The sequence below is a fragment of the Sipha flava genome, unplaced genomic scaffold, assembly GCF_003268045.1.
Source record: "Sipha flava isolate LNK unplaced genomic scaffold, YSA_version1 258_pilon_pilon, whole genome shotgun sequence".
In the NCBI taxonomy this organism is placed as follows: Eukaryota; Metazoa; Arthropoda; class Insecta; order Hemiptera; family Aphididae; genus Sipha; species Sipha flava.
This window is the reverse complement of record NW_020272917.1, coordinates 1,359,250-1,382,823: the sequence shown is the minus strand read 5'-3', so window position 1 is coordinate 1,382,823 and position 23,574 is coordinate 1,359,250. Positions and strand designations below refer to the sequence as shown.

The 23,574-nt window shown below is 28.4% G+C and overlaps 2 protein-coding genes across 2 annotated transcripts; one reads left to right on the top strand and one right to left on the bottom strand.

Moving 5' to 3' along the window:
• The first annotated feature begins 5,613 nt into the window (after nt 1–5,613).
• LOC112684925 (problable inactive peptidyl-prolyl cis-trans isomerase-like 6) lies at nt 5,614–12,739 on the top strand. The gene is made up of 8 exons (XM_025556657.1): nt 5,614–5,696; nt 5,755–5,850; nt 5,945–6,127; nt 7,287–7,349; nt 8,438–8,564; nt 8,645–8,810; nt 8,868–9,484; nt 12,612–12,739. The coding sequence occupies exons 1-8, from the start codon at nt 5,631–5,633 to the stop codon at nt 12,737–12,739; spliced, it is 1,446 nt and encodes a 481-aa protein (XP_025412442.1). The 5' UTR covers nt 5,614–5,630.
• A 7,768-nt stretch (nt 12,740–20,507) lies between these two features.
• LOC112684856 lies at nt 20,508–23,407 on the bottom strand. The gene has a single exon (XM_025556564.1). It carries the CDS (start codon nt 22,995–22,997, stop codon nt 20,868–20,870), a length of 2,130 nt encoding a protein of 709 aa, XP_025412349.1. The 5' UTR covers nt 22,998–23,407; the 3' UTR covers nt 20,508–20,867.
• Nucleotides 23,408–23,574: the final 167 nt, after the last annotated feature.

Sequence of the window (23,574 nt, the reverse complement as noted above, 5' to 3'; positions counted from 1 at the left end):
TTTTAAACATACAATATGTAAGTGTAAGCTGGTATAAACGTATTGAAATGATTAATAAAAGAAGCCATCTACTAAGCGGCACGTTTTACAGATCATTTTAAGTTTGATTTTTTGAATAATTATATATAATATAATTTTATGAATAATTATCTAAAAAGTTAATTATTTAAATCTCTACAGTATTTTCACTTATTTTAAGAGCCTGGAATGCGAATATTTTAAGTCAAAGGATTTTAATGATTTAATAGTTTAAAGTGAAAATATTTGTACATTATTTAAAATTTTTATAATGATCAAAAAGTCTTATTTTACTTTTTATTTGAAGTAATTTTTATATTAATATTTGAGAAAAGCATATAACGTATCGTTTTAATATAACCAAGATTTCAAATATTTAGTTTTGAAATCGGATTCATTATTTATATATTAGGCAGTACGCGCTAACGAAAATTTAATGTTTCTTAAAAAAGTTGTATCTTGCGAATTTGGGTTTGATACTTTAATTCAGTCAGATAGTATGGGTGTAAACCTAATATTCAGTATTAGTTTTAAAAAATTAATTATTTTTGGTTATAATTTGATTATTTTGCTTAAAAATTATAATCACAGTAGTTGTATCATAAATGAAAATAACTTTATTAAAAATAAATAAATGAAGCTGATGAAATAAAATTATATATACTCATAATAATATAATACATATTTAATTTATTTGTATGTACGTATTTAATTACTTTATGATCTGAAACTCTTAGAAACGGAGAACAATAGTATACACAATTTCTTTTTTTGTATTGTACAAAATTAAAAGTTATGGTTTTTTAAAAGTACTTAAAATGTTATTTTAACTATATAAGATAAAATAATTAGCTGTTGAAAACGTAGTGCTAATAATAATTTAAATACGTGATGATATACGAATAACTACAGTAGTTTCTTTGTTTTTAAGAAATGTATTTTTAATTTTTAATAATCTGTAAAACATGAAATACAAATATTTGTGATAACTTACGAACGTACCATGCGTATCTAAGGCTATTTGAATATCATAAAATATTTACAAGTCAATAAATTATAATCATGTACGTCTTCTTTCAGTTTCAATTTTTAATTTCACCTTTAGATCTTTCAACCTGATTTTGCTTTATTCATAACTATTCAGCTACTCAAAAAAATACGTTTACATTCTTATTTATAAGGTCTAGAAGATTAATTTATAAATTTAAATATTTATTTATTTAGTGATTAAAAATATAATTTAGTATGATATTTATTACAAGTGGCATATATAATAAACAATTGAACAACTATAAATTAACAATAAGTTAATCTGAAAAATTATAACTATGAACTATTACTTCGTATGAGTATTAAATAGTAATTTACTGTTTAAGCTATTTTTCAATTCTTTCATTACGTTACTTTACAATACAATATTTTTTATAAATGTAAACTATACGAGTAGATGCAGTGTTCAGAAGGTTTACTAGGAAATTAAATTGATTCACGTTCAGTGCGTAAAAAGAGAACTCATTCTCGTTTATATTCATTTTTTTTAAAGTGAACACGTTCACGTTCATGTTTTATTTGAAAAAAGTGAGTGACGTTCGCGTTTCGTTCTCAAAATATAAAAGTGGACGCGTGAACGACGATCTTTCCAAACACAGTATAGATATATAATAAACGAAGCAGAATGGACTGCCGCATTCTGTAGCCATAAGAGTATTTAAAAATTAAAATCTAATTAATTAATTAATTAATCTTTATTTTAATTAATCTAATTAAAGATATTTTAACTGTAAATATAAGTGTATAAGATATAGTTCAATAATAGTAATTTCAGAAGTGCTAAAAGATGCAATTGGACCCTTTTGCGTAAGTATTGATGGAAACACAAAAGTAAATATAAGATTTTTCTAAAATTGCAAAAAATTTGTACATATTCGATTAATTTTAATACCGTTGGAAAATGGTTGTATCAATGTTATTGTATCTGAATTTATTATGGATTTATGTCTGTGCCATGAGAGTCTAAACTCATGTTCATGACAGATAAGATTAGCCAATAAAATTAATTTAATATAAATTAATTTTCATAATATGTTATGTATAAATGTATTATAGACACGGAAAAGCTGGGAGGACATGTCCTTCCTTTGTCTTCCCCTCAACCTATGGACTCCCTTATATTGATTATAACATACGAGTAACTTCAATATATATTCAATTGATTAATATACAATTATTGTTAAATTTTAATCTTAAATTTATTTTGCATAACTTATAATTATTATATTGCATATCTTCTTAATTTTCTAATTTTTATGAAGTTACAAATAATACATCTTTTTTTGTTCTTTCTTAGCGTTGTTTCTTTTCTTTAATACAATTTAAAAATAAATATATGGTACACAGTATGTATTTCCTGGTTTATTTAAATAATATTTTTACATTTTACATGTAAATTTAATTTTAAAATTCTCTTTTAGCATTCAAATGCTCCATATTAATTAAATAATAAAAGTCCGTTTCCTTTAAAGTAAACTAAAATAAAATAAAATGTAATCAATTCTAATAATAACCAATAATTGTAGATCTATACAGTAACTATACATTTGAATATCAAATACCAAGGTACGAGTATCGTTTTACTAAATTGCTGTGATGAATTTATATGAAAATTATTAAAATCTAAACATTTCAGATAGCTAGGTAGTATTGCGTGAATACAATTTTCTTATTTTACAGTCCATAGAGGAGTTGACTAAAATAAGTATTAAGTATCTTGTTTGGTACACGAATTGAATAACCATTTTGTGAAATATTTTTGTAATTCACCAAGTGTGAAAAATCCTATTCCTTTTCATAAAATGTTCATTTTCAATAAGTAGCTACGATATTTAAATATATGTACAATATTCAACCTATAGTGTGTCGCTTGATAGATTTTTTTGATGAATTCAGGTTTAAATACTAGCTATAATATCAATAGAAAATTTAACACTAATGTTAAATAGAATAAGTATAATAATATTCGTTGCACGCACCATATAAATTAGTAGGTAACAATGAATTCTGATAATAAAAATGAAGAATGCCTGAAAATTCACATATAGGCAATTCAGTAATATGATATGCATAGATTTAGTTTATAATATATTTAAAGAATTATATGATTTTTCTTCCAAATTATCTAATAATTTTCTTTTCTTTTACACTTCTTCTGGTACATACGAGCTAAAACTCGTATGAAGCTGCCTTTATGTAGATATCATAATATAAAGGTTATAATGGTTTAACTTACATTACGTGTCCGGAGGTAGCAGGATTAAAAAAAAAATATATTCTGTATGACGTACCATTTAACTATTTTAAGACTTATTCATTATTTGATAGTTTTCTACCTTAAATTACATTTTTGCTGGGCTGCGAGTTTCTTTATAATTTACTTCATTTTTAAAAATATCATGATAAAGCAGTGAATATTTCATGGAATTTTCTCTGGACGAAAAAAAAAATGACCAATCATATAATCGAAATCGATAAAATCAACATTACAAAAATTTGAGAAACCTATAAAAAAAAAAAAAACCAGTGTTAGAAACCAGTGTTAAAAAGTTTTTCAAATCTTAGAAACTAATAATATTATTCAAACTCGTAATACTATATATAATATAATGGTTTTTATCAGTTTTCCATTGAATATATTCAGATAATATAAATAATTTTAATAATAATATTCAATAATAATAATATGATAATATTAATATTCAATAATAATAATATTAACATAATAAATTTAAATCGTCAAACGAAATAATAAACATATAACAAAATTAAGTATAATAAATTACTATTCAATAAAATTATATATAAAATTACTTGTCCTAAGTGATTCATTATCACCTAGCCGGAATTGCTGAAGCTATGAGGATAAAATTTAATCAGTGAGTTAATTTTATGTTGCAAAAAACACCTAAGAAAGGATATTTCAAAATTCAACTTCTACAGAGTTAAAAGGGGAAAAAATGAAAAAAATCCTTATATTTATAAAAGAATAGGTCTTTTTTATGTTCCAATTTAACATTTTTCTAATTTATTTTTCAAAAAATTGTTCCATATACATTCTCGAGTGTCATCACGTGACTCAATTTTTCATTTTTTTTGTTGGAAGGGAAAGAGCGAGAGGGATTGTATTTAAGGGTTACGGTTGTTTAGTGTATTATTTAAATAATTCAACGGTTTTTTTGTCACATGGTTGTACTAAATACTTCTACAGTGATCTATTATTCACAATTTAATTGTCTTCCTCATTTCAATAATTATCATGATGAATTACTTTTCAGTGTATACAGTTATTGATAGTAAAGAGTTGGTACATTTTCCAACAGAGTTCTTAAATTTACGAACATTTTGGTGTGTTTCTTCATAATATATCACTGAAGGTGAGAGCAGGCGTGGATCTAAAAATGAAAAATGCGGGCTAGTAAAGTGAGTTACTGCTCATGTCGATTTGTACAAAGTCTTTTTAACGTATAATTTTTTAAATATTTTATGTACTTACGTTCGATATGGTTCTACCTAATGTCTAAGAGGGAGCTTCAGCCCCCATAGCCACCCTTGTATCCACTGGTAGGAGTTCCAATCATATTATGAGAATTTTGAATTCTCTTAAATTGTTATAGGTCTAGGTTAGGATCACCCCTTTAAAAAAAAATGTAATTAATTAACATAACAATTGAAATTGATATTTTTATTGGATGTGCTAAGGGAAAAAAAATATTTTTACTGAAATTACCATCATACCACAACGATTTTCCAGTTTTGTAAAGAAGAGTTCCGTTTCCAATAAAAGTTTGTTTTACAATGATAATAAACAATGCGCAAGAATAAATTATTGTAGTGTATATATGGAAAACAACTGTTTCTCACATTGAAAATTTTATGTAGAATTTTCCAGACTTAGGAGACTTGCCGATATATACGTTTATACACTTTAAAAAAAAACACTAAATGTGGTATACTCGTACTAAGAGGTTTTAATTTAAATCATTTTAGAAATGAATAATTCGGAATAGAATCAGTTGTAAATATTCATAAATAAAGTTAAATTATACAAATTATAATCATAGAATCATTTATAAATATTATTATTATTATTATTATTTGTAATTCATATTTTAGCTACTACTACTGTTTAGCACATGATCAAATTAAGTAAATTAAAACAATTAAAAATTTAATTTAGTGAAAGCAAAAACTACACACGGTAATTCAGCTAGTACAATTATAAAATAATTACAACTATCTTCATTTTTGCCAAAACATCATTGTCGCCCAGTAATTAAAGATATCATCTTCTAGACGACAAAAAATATTTACTATAGTAAATACTTATAAGTGACAATTATGTCGCCCAGTATATTAATTAAAATATGCACTGTGATAAAGTCATTCATTTTTGTAATTTGTAGTTTAGTTATGCAAACGAAAAACCAAATGTTAATGTTGTACAAAATGAGGTATCTAAGTAACGGACATATAAAATATACATACAATCAAATACGATTTGTAATATTATTATTAAACTATGTTAATATTTTGAAAAACAATAATAATAATCATATAATATGGATGTAGAGGTTGTTGGATGTATATTATCCAAATCATTTCATACAGCTAAATTTATATTACTGGTAAGTTCCTTTTTTAATGTTTAAAATTGAACCATTAAAATAGTTGTGATCATTTTAGAACTCAGTAAAACACCGGCCCGATATAATAAATAAATATATTATTAAAGGCGTTATGGATATTGAATGGGCAAGATGTTTATCAAAATTAAATCAAGTATGTATATATATATATATATAAATAAATAATAAATTAAATATCAATTTGGACATTTTTTAAGGAAGTGATATTATTTAATGAACTTGTGTAGAGCTTCAGTGGTAGAAAGAAACAAGATATGGTAGCAATATTTGTCAATAAAAAGTATATAGGAACTTACGTGGAGTTCCAAGAATATTTAATCACTCATTACGATTTCACCATTGACTTTTGTTTCTTGAATTATAAGCAACTTATAGTGACTGATGTTCAAAATTATTATACAAATGAGAAAGTAAATTTCAAAAAAAAATGTCCTAATGTATTTCATATATATGTATGTATAATATATGTTATATTTATATCGTTAACATAACAATTTGCTAAATTGTGCATAATGTTAAGATACTTGTATCCATCAGTTATCACAGTTTTAAAGTTTTAAATATGTACTTTTAAATATACCACTTTCGTATAGTTTTCTTATATAAATTATGATTTGTGATTTACACATTTTTGTCGGCAAATGATGACATGAGACATATTTCTCATCAAAATGTATTAAGAGGGCGTGATATATCAGTAATTTAAGCGTAAAATATGTAGGTATGTCTTACGCAGAACAAAACCATTTAGTATAAATTCGTTGTAGAGGTTCAATTTTTTGTTTCTTTGTTTCTTCTTTTTCTTTCTTTTGTTTCTCGGGGTACACTTTTAAGTATCGCGATCTCAAATCTTAACAATGATTGTACCTTAAGTATCTTATACTTGAAACTACCGGTGATAAACCATGTAAATTATAATATACAACTATTTAATAATAGTAGTTGGATTGGTTAATTACGTAGTAATGCAGTTAACATGCTACTATAAGTAATAATAAATTGAGTCCTCTACAGTTTATTAAATAATAATAATTTTATAATCTATTATTGGCCTTATTATTATCTATAAAATATGAAAAACAGGTGTGCGTACGGGGGGGGGGGGGGTGTTGGTTGTGCCCGGCACCCCTGAAATGTTATAAGTGGAGCCCTATAATTAAAGTCTAAGTGCAAAGAGCCCGTATTTTAACTGATGCTACCTAAATTAAATGTAATTTATTCTAAAATATTTGGTAAAAAAAAAATAATGATTCGTAAGAGAAAAATTAAATCTAAATTTTGTAAATTTTTGTGTAAACATTTTTTATGTTAATACAACAGCTAAAATTGACTAAAAATGTACAAATCATAACCAAATCATAAGAACCCCCGAAATACAGGTCTACTCACACCGATGATTACTACATAGAAATGTATTTTATACTAATATTAAAATAACTTAAATTTACTCACTATGACTTGGTCGCTGACAACCTGTTCTTGTCCACAAAAGACTGAAAATCCATAAGCATTTACTATGTACGAACAATTTTCATGTATAGTCCATAATACATTTCAAACTTTTTCTAGATGACGTTTGTGCGTATAGTCTTAAACGTTAACAACTGGAAAATTGGTCATATTGTTATAGCGGTTAGTATATTTTTGCAATTATAAATACCAATATTACTTGAAACTTAATATTGAAACATAATGTTCATGACATATATTATTATATCGTATATTTTATAATACTTTTAAATAACTATTGAATATATATAAAATAAATTTTGATTATAAATATTATTGTATCTAGTTAATAAATATTTAAAGTTAATCTTATAAAAAATGTATTAATCCGTCGATAATATTAGTAATTAAAACTTATATAAATTAAGCACTGTAGTATAATATTTATATTATTAAATTTTAATTGAAACAATATGAATAATACTTCAACTTCTATATTTTGATTATTAAATACATTTTTGTATCTTAGGCGTAAGCGATATGATGTATATATAAAATGAAATACTAAATTGTTAAACAATAAGCTAAAATAGCTAATATATGAATATAGGATTTGTATTTTTATTTGAAAAATTTCTTAAATATGAAATATACCAATTTAGAAATCAAAACTTTAATATTCTTATAGGTACTCGAAGAAAAACATTTTTTATGTATACGATCCACTAAACAAAATTTGTTTCGCTAGATTCAAACAAAAAATAGTTATGTATTATGAGTAGTCTACACTATGTAGAACATTGAAAACGTATTAAAAAAAGTGTAATGTTTAAAACTTTTTTTTCTTTGCATTTTCACTATCAAATTCTGATTATGTTTTAGTTTATTTCTGTTTTTGATTTACCTATTTAAAAATTATGTACACTATTATCATTACCTTAAGTATTTAACTTAAATAATTCACGATTATTAATTAAAATATAAAATACTATAACAGTTTATTTTTTTGAAGACTACGAAGATCACGTTTGTGATATATCAATCATCCAATTGTTTATCTATACACTCTTAAAAAATTCGAAATTCGTGTATTTTATATTATTACAAATTTTAATTTTAATTATACATGAATACTATATTGTATTAAAACTGTATTTTTACATATAAAATAAAACCTATACTGTATGTACTTGTATCATAATTTTTAAGTTAATGACATTTTAAAATATGATAAAATTACTAAGTAATAAATTATAATTATTAAATTTTAGCTATTAGAAAAGTTGGCTCCGAAAACTTGTGAATATTTTAAAAAATTATGCCTGGATAAATCCGAAGGATATTCTAACAGTACTATTCACAGAATAGATACAAATAATGGTTTTATTCAAGCTGGACGTCAGTACTCACATTATTAAAATTGTTATATTGATTTTTAAGAATATATAGTCAGTTTATTTAATATAATTTGTTTTAAGGTATTTTAAATCAAAAGCAATATTTAAAAAAAGAAAATTACTTAGTAAGCCATGACAGAAGAGGAGTGCTGTCATTAAGTAGTCGACATACACATTTTAATGGTCCAAATTTTATCATAAGTTTAAGAGCTAATTCCTGGATGAATAATAAATATGTAGCGTTTGGGTAAGTGGAATTAAATAATTTATAAAACAAATACACAATTAAATTTTTTTTTGACAGACACGTAGTTGAAGGCGAAAGAACTTTAAAACTGATTGAAACATTTTCTAATTCACATAGAATATTTGACCAAAATATACGTATAATTTCATGTGACATATTTCCTAATTATACCGTTCCGATAACTAAAACAAAATTAGAGACAGCTTTACATTCTATTATCCACAAAAGCGTTTTGAAAACGTTGTACATAGATACATACGGTAAACTCGGACCACTACAAATATCTCTTATCACAGATTTTCAGTACATGAAATCAATCGTAAGGACTATAGTAAGTAAAGTTTTGTACAAAATCAAGTACATAAATCAAGACACAAAAAAACAAGAAAATGATCCTGAAAACCTAAAACATAGTGATTCATTATCAATTTCTAAAATGCTAACTAGTTGGGATGCAACAAAAAATAAATTTATGGCATCAAAGTTAAAACTATATTCTAATGTAGAATTAAACAATGGTCTTAGTAAAACTACGAGTCCGATTCTCAGAGCTGACCGAACAATAATACTAAAATCAAAAAATTCGGATACCTATAAAACGTCAAGCAAAGCTTATGGTATTCACTTACCAATAAATCACAAGGACTATTGGAAGTATAAACAAATATATGAAAGTATTAATAAATAATAAAAATAAAATACAGTGCGATTCCTTTTAAAGACAACACTAAATAATTCTGTACAGTGACATTGGATTGAAATGGGGTGTTTTCAAATAGTAAGGAACTATTGCAGTATGCAATTTTCAATTTTTTTTATTCTTTTATTGTGCGCTTCACAAAACAACTTGAATTTTTCTAAATAGCAGCAGCTTTACATAAATTATTCAAAATTTAGCCCGTCATTTACCATGCATTATTAAAATCAATATATTACTTTTATTTGAATGGCTGCTAATATCGGTTTTTTTTAAGTTCTATACAATAAGGGCGTATTTGAGTTAAGGCCGAGGAGGGGGGAGAAACTAATTTTTCTTCAATACAAACTTAAAAATAATTTACAGTTCATTGCAATCAAAATGTAATGGCGTGAGATCTGGAGATCTTGGTGGCCAAGCTACTGCTCCATATAAATTTTAGTTTGTCAGTCCAACAAATAAATCGTAAAAAATCGAGTTCATCATGTAATTGAACCATAAACCGTGCAATAAATATAAGTCTTAAATTAAAATCATCTGGTACCAACTTTTATACTAAATTAAGCTTATACGGGTATAATTATTTTTTTTTTAAAAATTGTATTAATTTAATAATTATATTGGTTGTTGAAATTGGTTGTGATATTGGCGATGTGTGGACGAACGTTATCCTGATGCAAATGTACTCCTCTCGTCAACATTCCTTCCTCTTGTCTTGGATCGCATGGTGAAGCTTCCGTTACTTCTGATAATTACGGTTGCCATTGATAAATACCGATAGGCGAGAATACAAAGTCCAAGAATCATTAGTAGTATTATCGTACTATTCACATATTGATACGACCCAAACGTACAAAATACAAATTTATATCAGATTATGATTCCAGAATTATATTATATTGCCGCATTGATCTCGAACCCCCTCCCCTCTGGATGAAAAAAAGTTCAAAAATCATAAATGACTTGCTACAAAGTTACAGAGACAGAAAACACTAATTTATATCGTGTGGATTGTATAAAAAGATTTGTATAATAATATAATTTATTCATACCTTATAGTTTTATATTAATATTTTAAAACTCCCTTCTCTACAAAAAAATTGAAAATTCGCCACTGATTATGATCACTCTACTCCCGCTTGGATTAAGCATCGATGAAAACATTAAAGATGATAAACACCCTCTATTTCTTGTAACTGAAATAAGTTAGTTCATCAAAGGAAAAAATACGTAACTTTTCGCTCCAGTCAGAAGTCAATGTCGAGGTTTGCGAAGCTTTATTTACTCTAGAAAATAATTATAATAAAAATACAAATTTTTTTCCATTACTTAGTATTTCGAATTTTTTTTGCTCTCTTGATATTTCAAACTGTATAGCAATTTAAACTTTCGGTAATTCGAAATTATTTTTCAATAAGTTCTACCAAATTCAAACTATTGAAAAATTTACTGTAATAATTGAAATACTATATAAATAACTTCGCACTGAATATAATAATTAGGGACTTAGAGTTTATGCGAGGCACAGATAGTGACAATACGCTACGTGTGATGTAAGACGCTCAAAGAGGCAGTTCACACGACGCGAAACAAATGTGCGAATTTCCTTTCACGCGCGTCCTTCAAATACCGAAAAACCGTTCGCCACGAGGCATCCTCACTTGACTCGCTTATTACCCGAGGCAAGTTCAGACGGGGTGAAACATGTCGAATCTTAACTCGCGCATCAAGCCTCGCGCATTAGATTCGCGTCGTGTAAACCCGGCTTAACAGTTTAATCGCTATATACTCAAAATCCAACCAACGTCACAAGCTTATTAAAGGAGAAACCTTCAGAGCCGGTATAAAAGTAAAACAAATTCGTTAAGACTCCCAGGAATACCAGGAAACAAAAAATCAACTAAGAAGAATTAAATTTCATCTACAACTATAAATATATCCACATACCTACTCAAGACGTTAAAAACAAAATTAATTTCAACATAAATAATAAATGGAACTTCCACTGGCTAAATTTTAATACCAAACCACAAAATAAAAACAATAGGTACCAGCCAATGAAAAAATCTCGAACTTAATAGAAAAGAAAAAAGCTTGATTAACAGACTCCGATTGTGTGACGGACATACTCAAATAACATACAGTTTTTAATGACTCAAAATGAACATCATCATGTGACACCTGTGACATTCATCAACTTCATGATCAACTGTATCCAATACTGGCGCTATGATTATTCTGTGTAAATTTTAAACGCGAGACCCTGGATCCAGGCACGTAACCAGACATATTTCTATAAGGGGTCCAACATTTTTCGACCCCTTTCTGTAGTTGTGTTTATCAAATGTGCGTTCGATATCCGTATTTGGAATTTTTAGTTTTCAATCTATTAATACACGTACTATTGTCTTATCTCAAATTGTCACATGACGAATATTTATAAAATAGAATCTCAGAATTTAATTTTTGTTATACGATCGTTAATTATATGGTATATTAACTCCGCCACAAGTATTTTTTTTTACTGTTAATTCCGCCAGAAAAATAAACCGGTAAAATTGGGTTCATGTAAATTCCGCCATTAAAAAAAATCAAGTAAAATTAAATACATGTAAACCCCACCATTAAAGTAAATCTAGTAGTAGTATAAAATTAATATGATACATTATTAAATGTAATACGCAATAAGTAATAATAAGTGAATATTATTATTATAGTATTATATAATATCATACCTCCATTTTATTTTATTAGACGCATATTTTATATTTTGGCTATACAGTACGTGACAAAAAGATAAAAGCACCCGAATATATTTAGTTATAATATACTATATACCACAAAAGTGTGTACAAATTATGTTATTATTATGGTAATTATAATTAAATGATTTAATCAGTACTTTCTCATATATTATTTTAATTTTATTATACATTTTAAAGTTCTATGTCACTATAATAATATTAATAAAAAAATTTTAATAGGATATTTTCGCGACAAAATTATAAAAGCAAATATATATATATTAACAAACTAATCGATAAAACAACATTTATTATATTTATTAATATTTATATGTATAATTTTAATATATTAATATTTAGTGAAACCTCCATTAGCACGAATAGTGTCAAAAATTCTATTTGGAATTGTGTCATACAGCTTTTTTATAACATCATGGGAAATTAGTGTCCAAGCTTCTAAAATTGATTTTTTTAAACTCACAGACTGAAGAATATTGTTTGGCATCTTTATAAACTTCTTTGTTAAGTAATCCCCAAACATTTTCAATGATATTTAGATCTGAAGATCGTGCAGGCTAATCTAATATTGGTATAGAATTTGTTTCAAAGCATAATTTTATGATTCGAGCCATATGAATTAGCGCATTATCCTGTTGAAATATACAATTTCTTCCTAATACTCGTATTTTCCTAAAACATGACTTTTGGGTGTTAAGGAGATCTTTATACTTCATAGCATTTATTCTACCAGCTAAAAAAAAATTAACTTCGTCCTTTATAATCAATTGCACACCAAATCATTACAGATCCTCCTCCCATTTGACGTCTTGACGTCATTATACGTTCATCTTTTCTTAAATCATGATAGTAATACAAAACTCCATCAGGTCCATCCAAACTAAATTTTTTTTCATCTGAAAAAATTACTTGTCTCCATTTTTTTGACCAATTAATTTTGTTTCTTGAAAAGTTCAATCTTACATTTTTATTAAGTTTGTTTAATGGTGTTTTTCGTAATAATTTTTTTCGAATGAGTGTAGGTGTGCGTTTTATTAGTCTATGTACGTTACGAATATCAGTTTTCACACTACATTGATCAAGAATACCACGTGCAGATAAAGCAGAATTTGATGCAACTCTTAAAATTGCTCTTTTCTTACGATTAGTTAATACTTGAGGTCGACCTGTAGACTTCTTGGAATTATAATTTTGACCAAGTTTTACAAAATTATCTATAACCGTGGAACTCCTATTTAGTCTACGCGATATTTTACAATTTGAAAGACCGCATTCCTTAAATGCTGTAATTTTTCCTCGTTCTTCATTTGATAATGGTTTTGCTCTTCCCATGGTAAATTATTTAATAATTAATTACAATACTATACAAATTATGCTAATACAGTATATAATGTTAGCAGAATAAGTATAGCAGAAGTATAAAATAAGGATAATTTGATCATATAATTGCTAAATACGTAACGAAACTAACTGCCTTTATAATTTTGTCGCAACAAAATCTAATGAATTCATCAATAAATTTTTTTTTATTAGCTTATAATTAAAAAAATAAGATTAAATTACTATCATTTTGGTTTTTTTCGAAATTTATCAGTACATAGAATATATTAATTATCTTTGTATAATAATAACTAGTTTCACTCCATAATGTATACAATTCTATTTGGTTAAATGTTGTGCCTTTATCTTTTTGTCGCGCACTGTATTTGTAGTTGTTAAATATTACCAATAAATTGCCTCGTTGACCAGTAATTAATTTTATATTATTACTATGTTGTGACATATTTCATTCAATATAAAATATACACGGAGACACGCACAGGGTTGGACTAACTTTATAGCTCGATCCGGGCAAAATAATTTCGAGTGGCCTCAATGGAACTTTATAAGTAGGTAGGTACCTAATCAAATTATTGTTTTACCGAAAATGTATTTTCGTAACTCAAAAAACAATATTCACACAAGTACATTTGAATATTTTCAGATTTAATGTTATACCTTAAATAAACCTAGTTTACACATAATATATCTTATCTATAATATTGATATAATGATCTACCTATTAAGATACATTTTACACCATAAAAAATGATTTGATTTAAATATGTTTATACATTTAATTTTAATTGAGTTAGAACAGTGGGGTCGGCAACTAATGTCTCTTTTATGCGGCCCACAGTAAATTTCAAAACTAGCAAATGTCATTGAATATCATATACATTTTTTATATTGTCTGGCTCTAGAACCATTTTTAATTTGTGAATGTGGCCTAAAGGTCCATTAAGGTTGGAAACTAGCAACAGACTTGTTATTGACTGAACGTCAAAACTATTAAAATGTTTTTAAATAAAAGTCTAATAAATCTTATAAAAATGATTATTATCGAAAAACAATTTCGTTATTGCATATCTTGCACGACAATGTCTACCCATACCATGGTCTTAGAAAATTAATCTTCTAAGACCGTAACCCATACCAACATTTTTTTTTTAATAAAATGCGAACGGTACTTCGTATGATTAATATATTGTACACACCTTTTGTCTTCAAATTTCCTACAATTTTTTTATTTATAAATATTCTGATGAAATCATTGTTATCAATTGGCCTATCGCGACATTAAATATGTTAAATTTTCAAACTCCGAGTTACTTAATCCTGTGTCACCACATCCATTAGTAATGTCATGTTACAAGACGATATTTTTTATTTTATTTTAAGAATAGAAGATAGACGCATTAAATTAAAAACAAAAAAATCTAAGTAATTTTATTTAACCAAAATTACAGCAGCCCACTGAGGCATGCCCCGGTGGCCTAGTCCAACCCTGGACACGCAGACTACGAATTATTATGTTCGTCAAAGTATACTTTACGTATACCTCACCTACTGCCGATATTATCATTGGAAATATTAATTTCAGATAATATGAAGATAAAATTATTAATAAACGAATCAATGTGGATATATATTCACCATGAAATGAATCGAACCATGACAATAGTTTTATCAATTTCGACATACATCATCGCAATATATGTCAACGTATTTAATATGAGAAGGCACGTGGAAATATGAGCACTGAGCAGGTAAACAAAAGAAAAAAGACTAGCAGAGAGTTTACACTAGACCTTTTATTATAATTTTAACTAACCGATATTATTGCCCATATAGAATATACATTCAGGATTTAGCCGGTTTGGGACAACTAAACACCATAATATATAAAAATCAAAATCAAGGGAGCCAGTTCGGGGCCATTGATTTTTCTTAGGAGGCCAGGCCTCCTAAGGCCCCCCCCTTGACGACGTGCCTGCCCGGATCTGAATATACTACAAAATAGAAATGGGAGGCCCAATAACCGATCCAAAAGTGCGAGGCCCTGTGCGATTACACTTTCTGCACACCCCTCGAGCCAACACTGACTACATCAACACTGAATGTCAAAAATTCAAACATTACCGCCATAAATTTCACTTCTCAAAACAAATTTGTCAAGCCCTAGAACCAAACTCATAAGATATAAGGAACTTAATTTTATTTCTTAAAAATCTGAACTATTTAATTTAGTATAAGGTAATGTAAATAATATAAATAAATAAATGGGGCACCTTTTCCTTTGTGCTCACCACTATTTAAATAAAATTTTAAGCACTTCGATTTTAAAATAATGAAAACCAATCAAGTAAAATGATATTAAGCTTGATGGACATTTCAATTTCATAAGTTATTCATTTAATTTAGAAGTGTAAAAAAATACGGCTGGTGCAAAATAATAGTTTCTAACGAAAACGATAAAATGTATGTCCATTTCGTAGAAGCTACGATTATATTATGCAATAGAATGCGGAGAGAATTAGCAATAGCAATATAGATAAAATCTACGTCGTTGACGGGATGGCAAGTCGACATATCTTGTTTGTTGTGGGATACAGACATTACGCACCTACAACTGATGCTAAACATACATGAGAACAATACGGAATAGCGGCGTTTAGCACTGCGAATGCGATTTCATCAGTAAAACCTCGATAACACTGGTCAAATTTACATGTTGCGTGGGAGCGACCAAAATCGTGCGTGTGTCGACCTCTGTCCGGTTGATTACATAGAGCGATCAAAATCGCTCGCTCGCTTAGTCGCGCACACACATTCATCATAGTTATTACATGAGACAAGAAGTTGTTATTGATACGTAAATAGTTAAATCATTCAATAATTTAATTATTAATGTTAATAATTAATTTTTTTTTTTTAAATTTTAAATTTTAAAATTATGAAGTGGAATTGCAATAATATTGATTATTTGTTAATATACAAACAATATCCATTACTTAAGAATATAAAACATAAGGATTATTTGAACATAAAATTAAAAAATTAAATGTTAGAAACGTTATACGCAGACTTCGAGAATGAAGGATTAATGCAAATTGATAAAAAGAAACTCAAGGCAAAAATTAAAAATTTAAAGTTTGTTTATAGAAACGAACTTTCAAAAATCGTAAGAAAAAAAATTTCCAACACCCGCGCGACAGGAGCGCCACTTCAATTTTTTTTAAAGGGATGCAAGTAATTAGAGAGGTCAATTTTTTCCCACCACCAGGCCAACATTTATGATTAGCAATGATTACTGATTAGCCACAGAGCATGCATAACATTAAAGATTGGAAAATTGAAGGCCAAAGTGGCAAGGCCATGTATCAGTGACGCCTATGCCAATAATTGAAGATGAAAAAAAATCAAGGTGTGCGATCGCATAGCCTGCTCCCCCCAAATGACGCCCCTGCCGCGTGAACTACAGCTTCCGACATCTTGACCAGTCATTACAACCGATTTTGCCAACTAGGGCGATTACATAAAGCGATTTTACTCACTGGAGAGTAAAATAGTCAGCCAGTAGCAAATTAAGTAGCCCTAAAATAGTCTTCTACTTGATTCGTTAGCAAACAGTGTGTTCAACACGCGGCGATTAAGCGAGTAGGTCTATTAAACCCCTATTACACGAGGCGACTACTGCCAGCGAATAATTTTGCTCCGCCTTACAGCATATTCGCAGCGAGTAGCTAGTCGCAGCTAGAAATGGTCGTGGCGATTAAAATTGAACATGTTCAATTCTAGTCGCTAGAAACGTGCGAATACGGTGGTCACGTAACCTACTCGCTGGTCGCTACTAGCTACCTACCCAAGGCCGCAACTGGAAAAAAATTTCGGGGGGGGGGGGGGTCCGGACCCCTGGACCCCACAGTTACGGCCTTATACCTGCTTATTGTTTATCAATTTTAATTTTATTATCAACCTTATTATTTTTATTTTATTAATATTACTTTATTTCATTAATCAATACACTTCATGAGTAAACTTTTTTATATTTGTCAATTTTTCGTCGACTTATTTTTTTGTTTATCATGAATAACAATCAAGAACTGACCTTAAAATGGTCATCTGATGATATGAGTAGATAGTAGTTAAAAGTAGTTTTACTTATAATGTAGATAGTAGTTAAAAATAGTTTTACTTATAAACAGAAAATAAGCAGAAGGAACCTCTTCAACCAATTTTTTCAAAAGTAAGACGGATGCTTCAAATTATTCTCTCTTACGAATCTAATTACGAACCAACTTCCTATTTCGAATATTTTGTATATCAAAAATTAATCATTCTGCTAATTATCGATTGACGACATTTTACGACTGACTACTACTCACTACCTCGTATAACCCTGTGTGTGACCACCTAGTCATAGAGACTTGATGTAGCGAGAAGTCGCTGCAAATAGACGTGGCGAGTAAATTTGCCCAGTACAATAGAAGCTTAAACAGGAACATGTATAAAGGGGGAGGGTCGAAAACCTTCCCCGAAATTTTGATGTAATTTTACGTTTTTGTATAGGTATATACTTCACATTCAATACCTAATTATTTGTTGTCCACGTTACATAGGTAGTCCTAACCAGGGGCGTATTTAGGGGGGGGGTGATATGGGTGTTAGAACACCCCCCCCCCCATCGACCATATTCTATGGTATTTCATCAAATTGCAAACTTACAGTATAATTTGAATAAACGTTGTATACAACTTGTCGATTTTACATAAAGTGTCTTAATATAATCATTTTCATTAGTATAATTTATATAAATACATGGTATTTATTTATGTAATATAGCAGGGAGCAGAGCATCCCACTTACCCTAAGTCTATTAAATTTTAAAACAACCCCATTAAATGAATCCTGGATACGCCACTGGTCCTAACGAATCTAATTAAGTGATATTTAAAAGTTGTAAATAGGACCCAAAAAAGTGTATAGTAAAACACCAGTTTTTCGTTTTACATTTATTGTAATAATTATCACCTTTTGGTCCTCACCGGACAATTATTTTAGTTCACACCAATCTACATAGGAATGAGTATAAATTTAGTATATTACACTTATAACCCACAACAATTTAAAGGTATTTATATTTAATTTTAAATTAAACACTAATATTTTAACTTACCTTAAACAAGATTGACGTTTCTGTTGGACTATGCTTGACTTGCAATATTTTGAATTTGTATTTTATATCTAACGTGCACGCATTAAAAGTAATATACGTTAGTTAAAGTCGTAACGATATAGTATTATAATTTTTAATAATATTAATTTATTTATTTATGTTTTTATATTTTATAATAAAACATAATATGCATTATTTATTATATACCTAATTATTAAAATAAACAATACATAGATATAGAAAAATACAAAGGTATTAATTAAAAATTAAAAAGGAAAATAACAAATGAAACAAAGGGATGTAATTTTTAGAATAAAATTATTATACGAGTTCCTAAATATTTTTTTTAAATTATATTTATTTTCCAATATTTAAGCTTGTTTTTATGCCCCGAGATTATCAACATTTTATAGTAAAAAATATTTAATGAATATTAAGAAAGTAGGAAATAGTTGTTCAGAATTTCAGAAATATCAGATGAAGTTTTATAAATTGAAGGATTATAAAACCGGTTGTCAGACTCGTCAAATGGTGGCGACTTTTCATAATTCCTTAAAGTTGGTTACACGCCCTCACGCTGTTTGGCAATAGCATAGATATCGAAAAATATAGATTGCTATTAGTATCTTAACCCTCAGGTGCGTGCTCTTGGATATTCATTCTACAAAACCACATACATTTATTACTCGCACGTGCCTTATACTTTCTAATATCTCCCACGCACAATACATCGTTTAAAAGCAGCTTCTTATGTCCCACTTTTACTTTTTACTGTTTAAATAATATGTTTTTCACCTTCATATTATTACTTACAGATTGCATTACGCAAATTAGGACAAGGCCTAGCTAATGAATAAAATAATACAAAATTACATATACATTTATATATTTTTTATCTCCTCTTCATCAATATTTAAAATTCTACTTAGGACAGAATATAAAAAAAAGTATTTACAAAATACAAATACAATATATAATTATATATATTTAAAAATACTATGTATATAAGTACACTAATTTGGATGATCACAATAAGTAAATAACAACATGATAAAGGTCGACTATACATACATATATATATATTTTTTTAGTAAACATTCCTATTAATATTATTCTATTAATGAAATTTAATTTTGTCTGCAAACTCAGAGAAATTTTTTAATTTTTCAACTCAAAGGAACATGATTTAAATGCAAATTGAAACTAGGGCAAGAAGCAATTATATTAAATAATGTCATACAATCCGAATAATAATTGATACTCAAGTTTATTTGAACAATTGAAATAAAATGAACAAAAGAAAAATGAACAGGTATTAATTAATATGATGATTATGTTACAGAATATTAATACATTTTATTCAATTAAAAATTTTAATTTTTAATTAAAATATAATTGAAGACAATGATTATATTAATCGTTAATCACATTAAGTAGAACTAATGAGTTATTTAGTGTCTTAACAAGTTAGTAAATATTTTAAACCATATCAAAATTGTCTAAACCTTTCAAAAATCTTACAACTATTAATACAGTTTATAATTTGACTCATTTATAGATCATCAAAAATTCATAACAAGAGTACCAATACATGTTTATTCATGAAGTATAATTAATCCGGGGGACGGATATCATTGTGTTTGACAATAATAAATAATTTTAAAAATATGAATGTTATAAAACTGTCATTAAATAGATATAGACATTTTGTAAGTACCTATAAAAAAAAAAAAAAATGGCACAGACATGTTAGTAAAAAAATAAAGAAGCAAGACTATTTTTTTTAGGATTAAATAACCATGTTAAGTATAGGCCAAATGTGTTGTCCAATTTAGATTTCATTATGTTTAGAACTTATGTTAAGAGTGTCAACTCTAAACAATAATCCATAAAATATCATACTTTTGGCCCCTAAGAAATAAAGCAGTCTTTGAAAAAAAAAATATAATAGGTAATAAGAAACGAAAATGTTATACAATGGAATGTTGTTTAAGCTAAAGGAACACATTAAATTTAAACAGAAAAAATATTACATAAATATTCTATGTACAAAAATAAAAAAATTAAAAATAATAGTCAACTTATTTAGGGTCTATTAATTAAGTACAACAGTTGTCCCTGTGATGATGAATTTTGATCGGATACATGTGATCTTCTGGATTACGTTCATCGGCTAGTGATCGAAATCTAACAAATCCATTCTCAGCGACTAACATGGACGGTGAAGGTTGTATGGCTGCTCTTTCAGCATATGCGTACATACTTCTTGAGTCATCATCCATTCGTTTCAATGATCTCCTTTCAGTAGTGTGAGCAAAAAGCTGATGGTTTGCCAATGGTGGACCGCCCATTGAATATGTGTCATCATATATATGTTTACCTGTACGCAATGTATAATTGTGTACAGCTTGATTGGCACTACAGATGGCTGGATAAATGTCATCTGATGGTGGATCATTCCGGGAAACAGTACCACGGCAAGGAAACAATGTTAAGCCAGATTGATTTTGAGCTTCTTTTTCACTGGTATATCTCAAAGGCTGAATTGATGCCCAAAATATCAAAAAGCACGATGATATCTCAATCACACGTACAGAAAACTGATAACCCCACCATAACCATGGATTTGGTTGATCTTTCCCCAACATTTCATAACCACCAACCATTCCATATAGTTGAACTGAAGCCATCAGAAGACTCAGCATACTAGTGGCTAATGTCACACGTACTGAATGAGCCAAAGTTGGGCGATGTTCATGGAAACTAGCTCCAAATATAGTTCCTTGTTTTCTTAAGGAAGCATTAGTCATAGATCTATACAGGCATACATATGTTATTCCAAGTATCACACATAACAAAATGTAAATGCATTTAGATATCAATGAAAGAATATGAGCTTCAGAATAAAACAATACAATGATACAAAAACCCATATAACAGCCAATGAATATAGCTAACAATGATGATTTTTGTAGATTATAAAAAATAGTTTTTACATCAGTGGCTCGTAACAGAAACAAAAATAAAATTGAATATACAGTTAACAAAAGTGGGAATACTATATTCAGAGCCAAGCCAGACATCTCATTTGATAATACTTTATTTACATTATATGGATCATATAACAAATAAGCACTCCTGACACAGCCTATAATTATTAATAACCCATGTATAGTCACAAAATAGCCACATGTTAATAATTTTTTAAATGCTCTTATCCTTGCTATACTAATCACTGAACAGAATACTAATATCAGGAAAAGTGTGGCAATTAGATAAACATGAACATCCCAAAAAACTCCAAGAAGGTATCTTGCTCTGAGTTCAGGACGATCTGGCACAGAAACTATTTCTGGTCGTGATTCAGGTATAATATCATTTTTTGAATCTGTTACTTGTTGCTCCTTAAATATTGTTGGTTCATTTTCAGTTATTTCTTCTGATGATGTTTCAAATATTTGTGATGAAGATGTAGTTTCAATTGGCTGAGAAGTTCGTGGTATGGGTTTAAGAACTTCTTGTTTAAAAGTTCGAGATGGCTTAAGATCTTGATCAAAATTCGGCTTGATATTACTTAATAATCCATCCATCTTCTTACCAGTATCATCAGATAAAATTCGAAAAACAATTGGACTTGATAAATTTTGAACTTGCTGTACCACAATACTATAAGTATCATTAAGTCCCTTAAATCCATTAGCTGCTGTAGTACTAGTTGGTTCAGAATATGTAGATTCTGGTACTCTTGACTTATTTAAACTAGGTGTGTTAATAGTCTTCTTTTTGGTATCAGCAACTGGTACATCTACAGGTCTAATAGGAATGAATTCTTTTTCAAATTTTGTCTGTACAATTCCGGGTCTTCGAGGTGGCAATGACTTTTCCGAATTACTACCCCTTAATGTAGGTTTATCAGCAAATGGATTAAATCGTTCTGGAGGTAATGGAGGAGTAAAGGTATGCCTATCAGGTGGATTATATGCAGGTATCAAACGGTTTGTTGGACTCGTTACATGTTGCTGTTGTTGCGATGAATTTGTTCGAGAACCACGAGAACCGGATCCTGGTTTTGACGCTAGGGTTTTGTTAAATACCTCATAGTCCACACCATCGGTTAATACCCGTCGGTCTAATACACCCATGTCATGATCGAACTTTTGCGCATTGCTGTCAGACACCAGGAGCCAAAGCATTGCCGTAAGCAATACTTGTAGCATGACTGGTCGCATTTGCGCGATATCAGATACGGAATCCTTTCATTATAATATTGTTGTTCTGGTTTTATTTTTCAATAAACACTAACTAGGCCGTGGACTTAGATATAACATATCAACTTACGATAATACCCTGATCATTATAAGACGGCCGAGTTCACAGGTGTCGGCGGCGCACAGGATACCAATGCAATCCTTTGTCATGATACGACCACGGTACCACTAAGTATGTCAGCACATTTTCACATTACAACTCACACACACTATTTCGCACACTACCCGAACGGTCACGGCGAATGAGTGTTTACATACGGATTAATCGAAAAACAAAAAAACTGCACTTACGAACAGCAAAAATACGCCCGGAAACAATAAACATTCCCTAATAAACCATTACGTCTGGTGCGCCAGCCATTTGCATTTTGTTATAATGAATTTCCCAAAGACTATATAACAATCATATGATTCATGGACCTTGTAAACAGACATGTCACCAAAATAATTTAAATATTTCCACTATTAAAAAAGTAAAAAATATTCTTATTAACAAAAAATAGTTTATTTGATATTTTTTATATAGTAGGTTAGTATT

What these genes read in the sequence shown, in the direction of transcription:
- LOC112684925 (XM_025556657.1), top strand. Translation starts at nt 5,631, where the DNA reads ATGGATGTAGAGGTTGTTGGATGTATATTATCCAAATCATTTCATACA. An exon ending in TGGTTTTATTCAAGCTGGAC is followed by an intron (nt 8,565 to 8,644) that starts GTCAGTACTCAC and finishes ATTTGTTTTAAG; the next exon opens with GTATTTTAAATCAAAAGCAA. An exon ending in AATAAATATGTAGCGTTTGG is followed by an intron (nt 8,811 to 8,867) that starts GTAAGTGGAATT and finishes TTTTTTTGACAG; the next exon opens with ACACGTAGTTGAAGGCGAAA.
- LOC112684856 (XM_025556564.1), bottom strand. Translation starts at nt 22,997, where the DNA reads ATGCGACCAGTCATGCTACAAGTATTGCTTACGGCAATGCTTTGGCTC.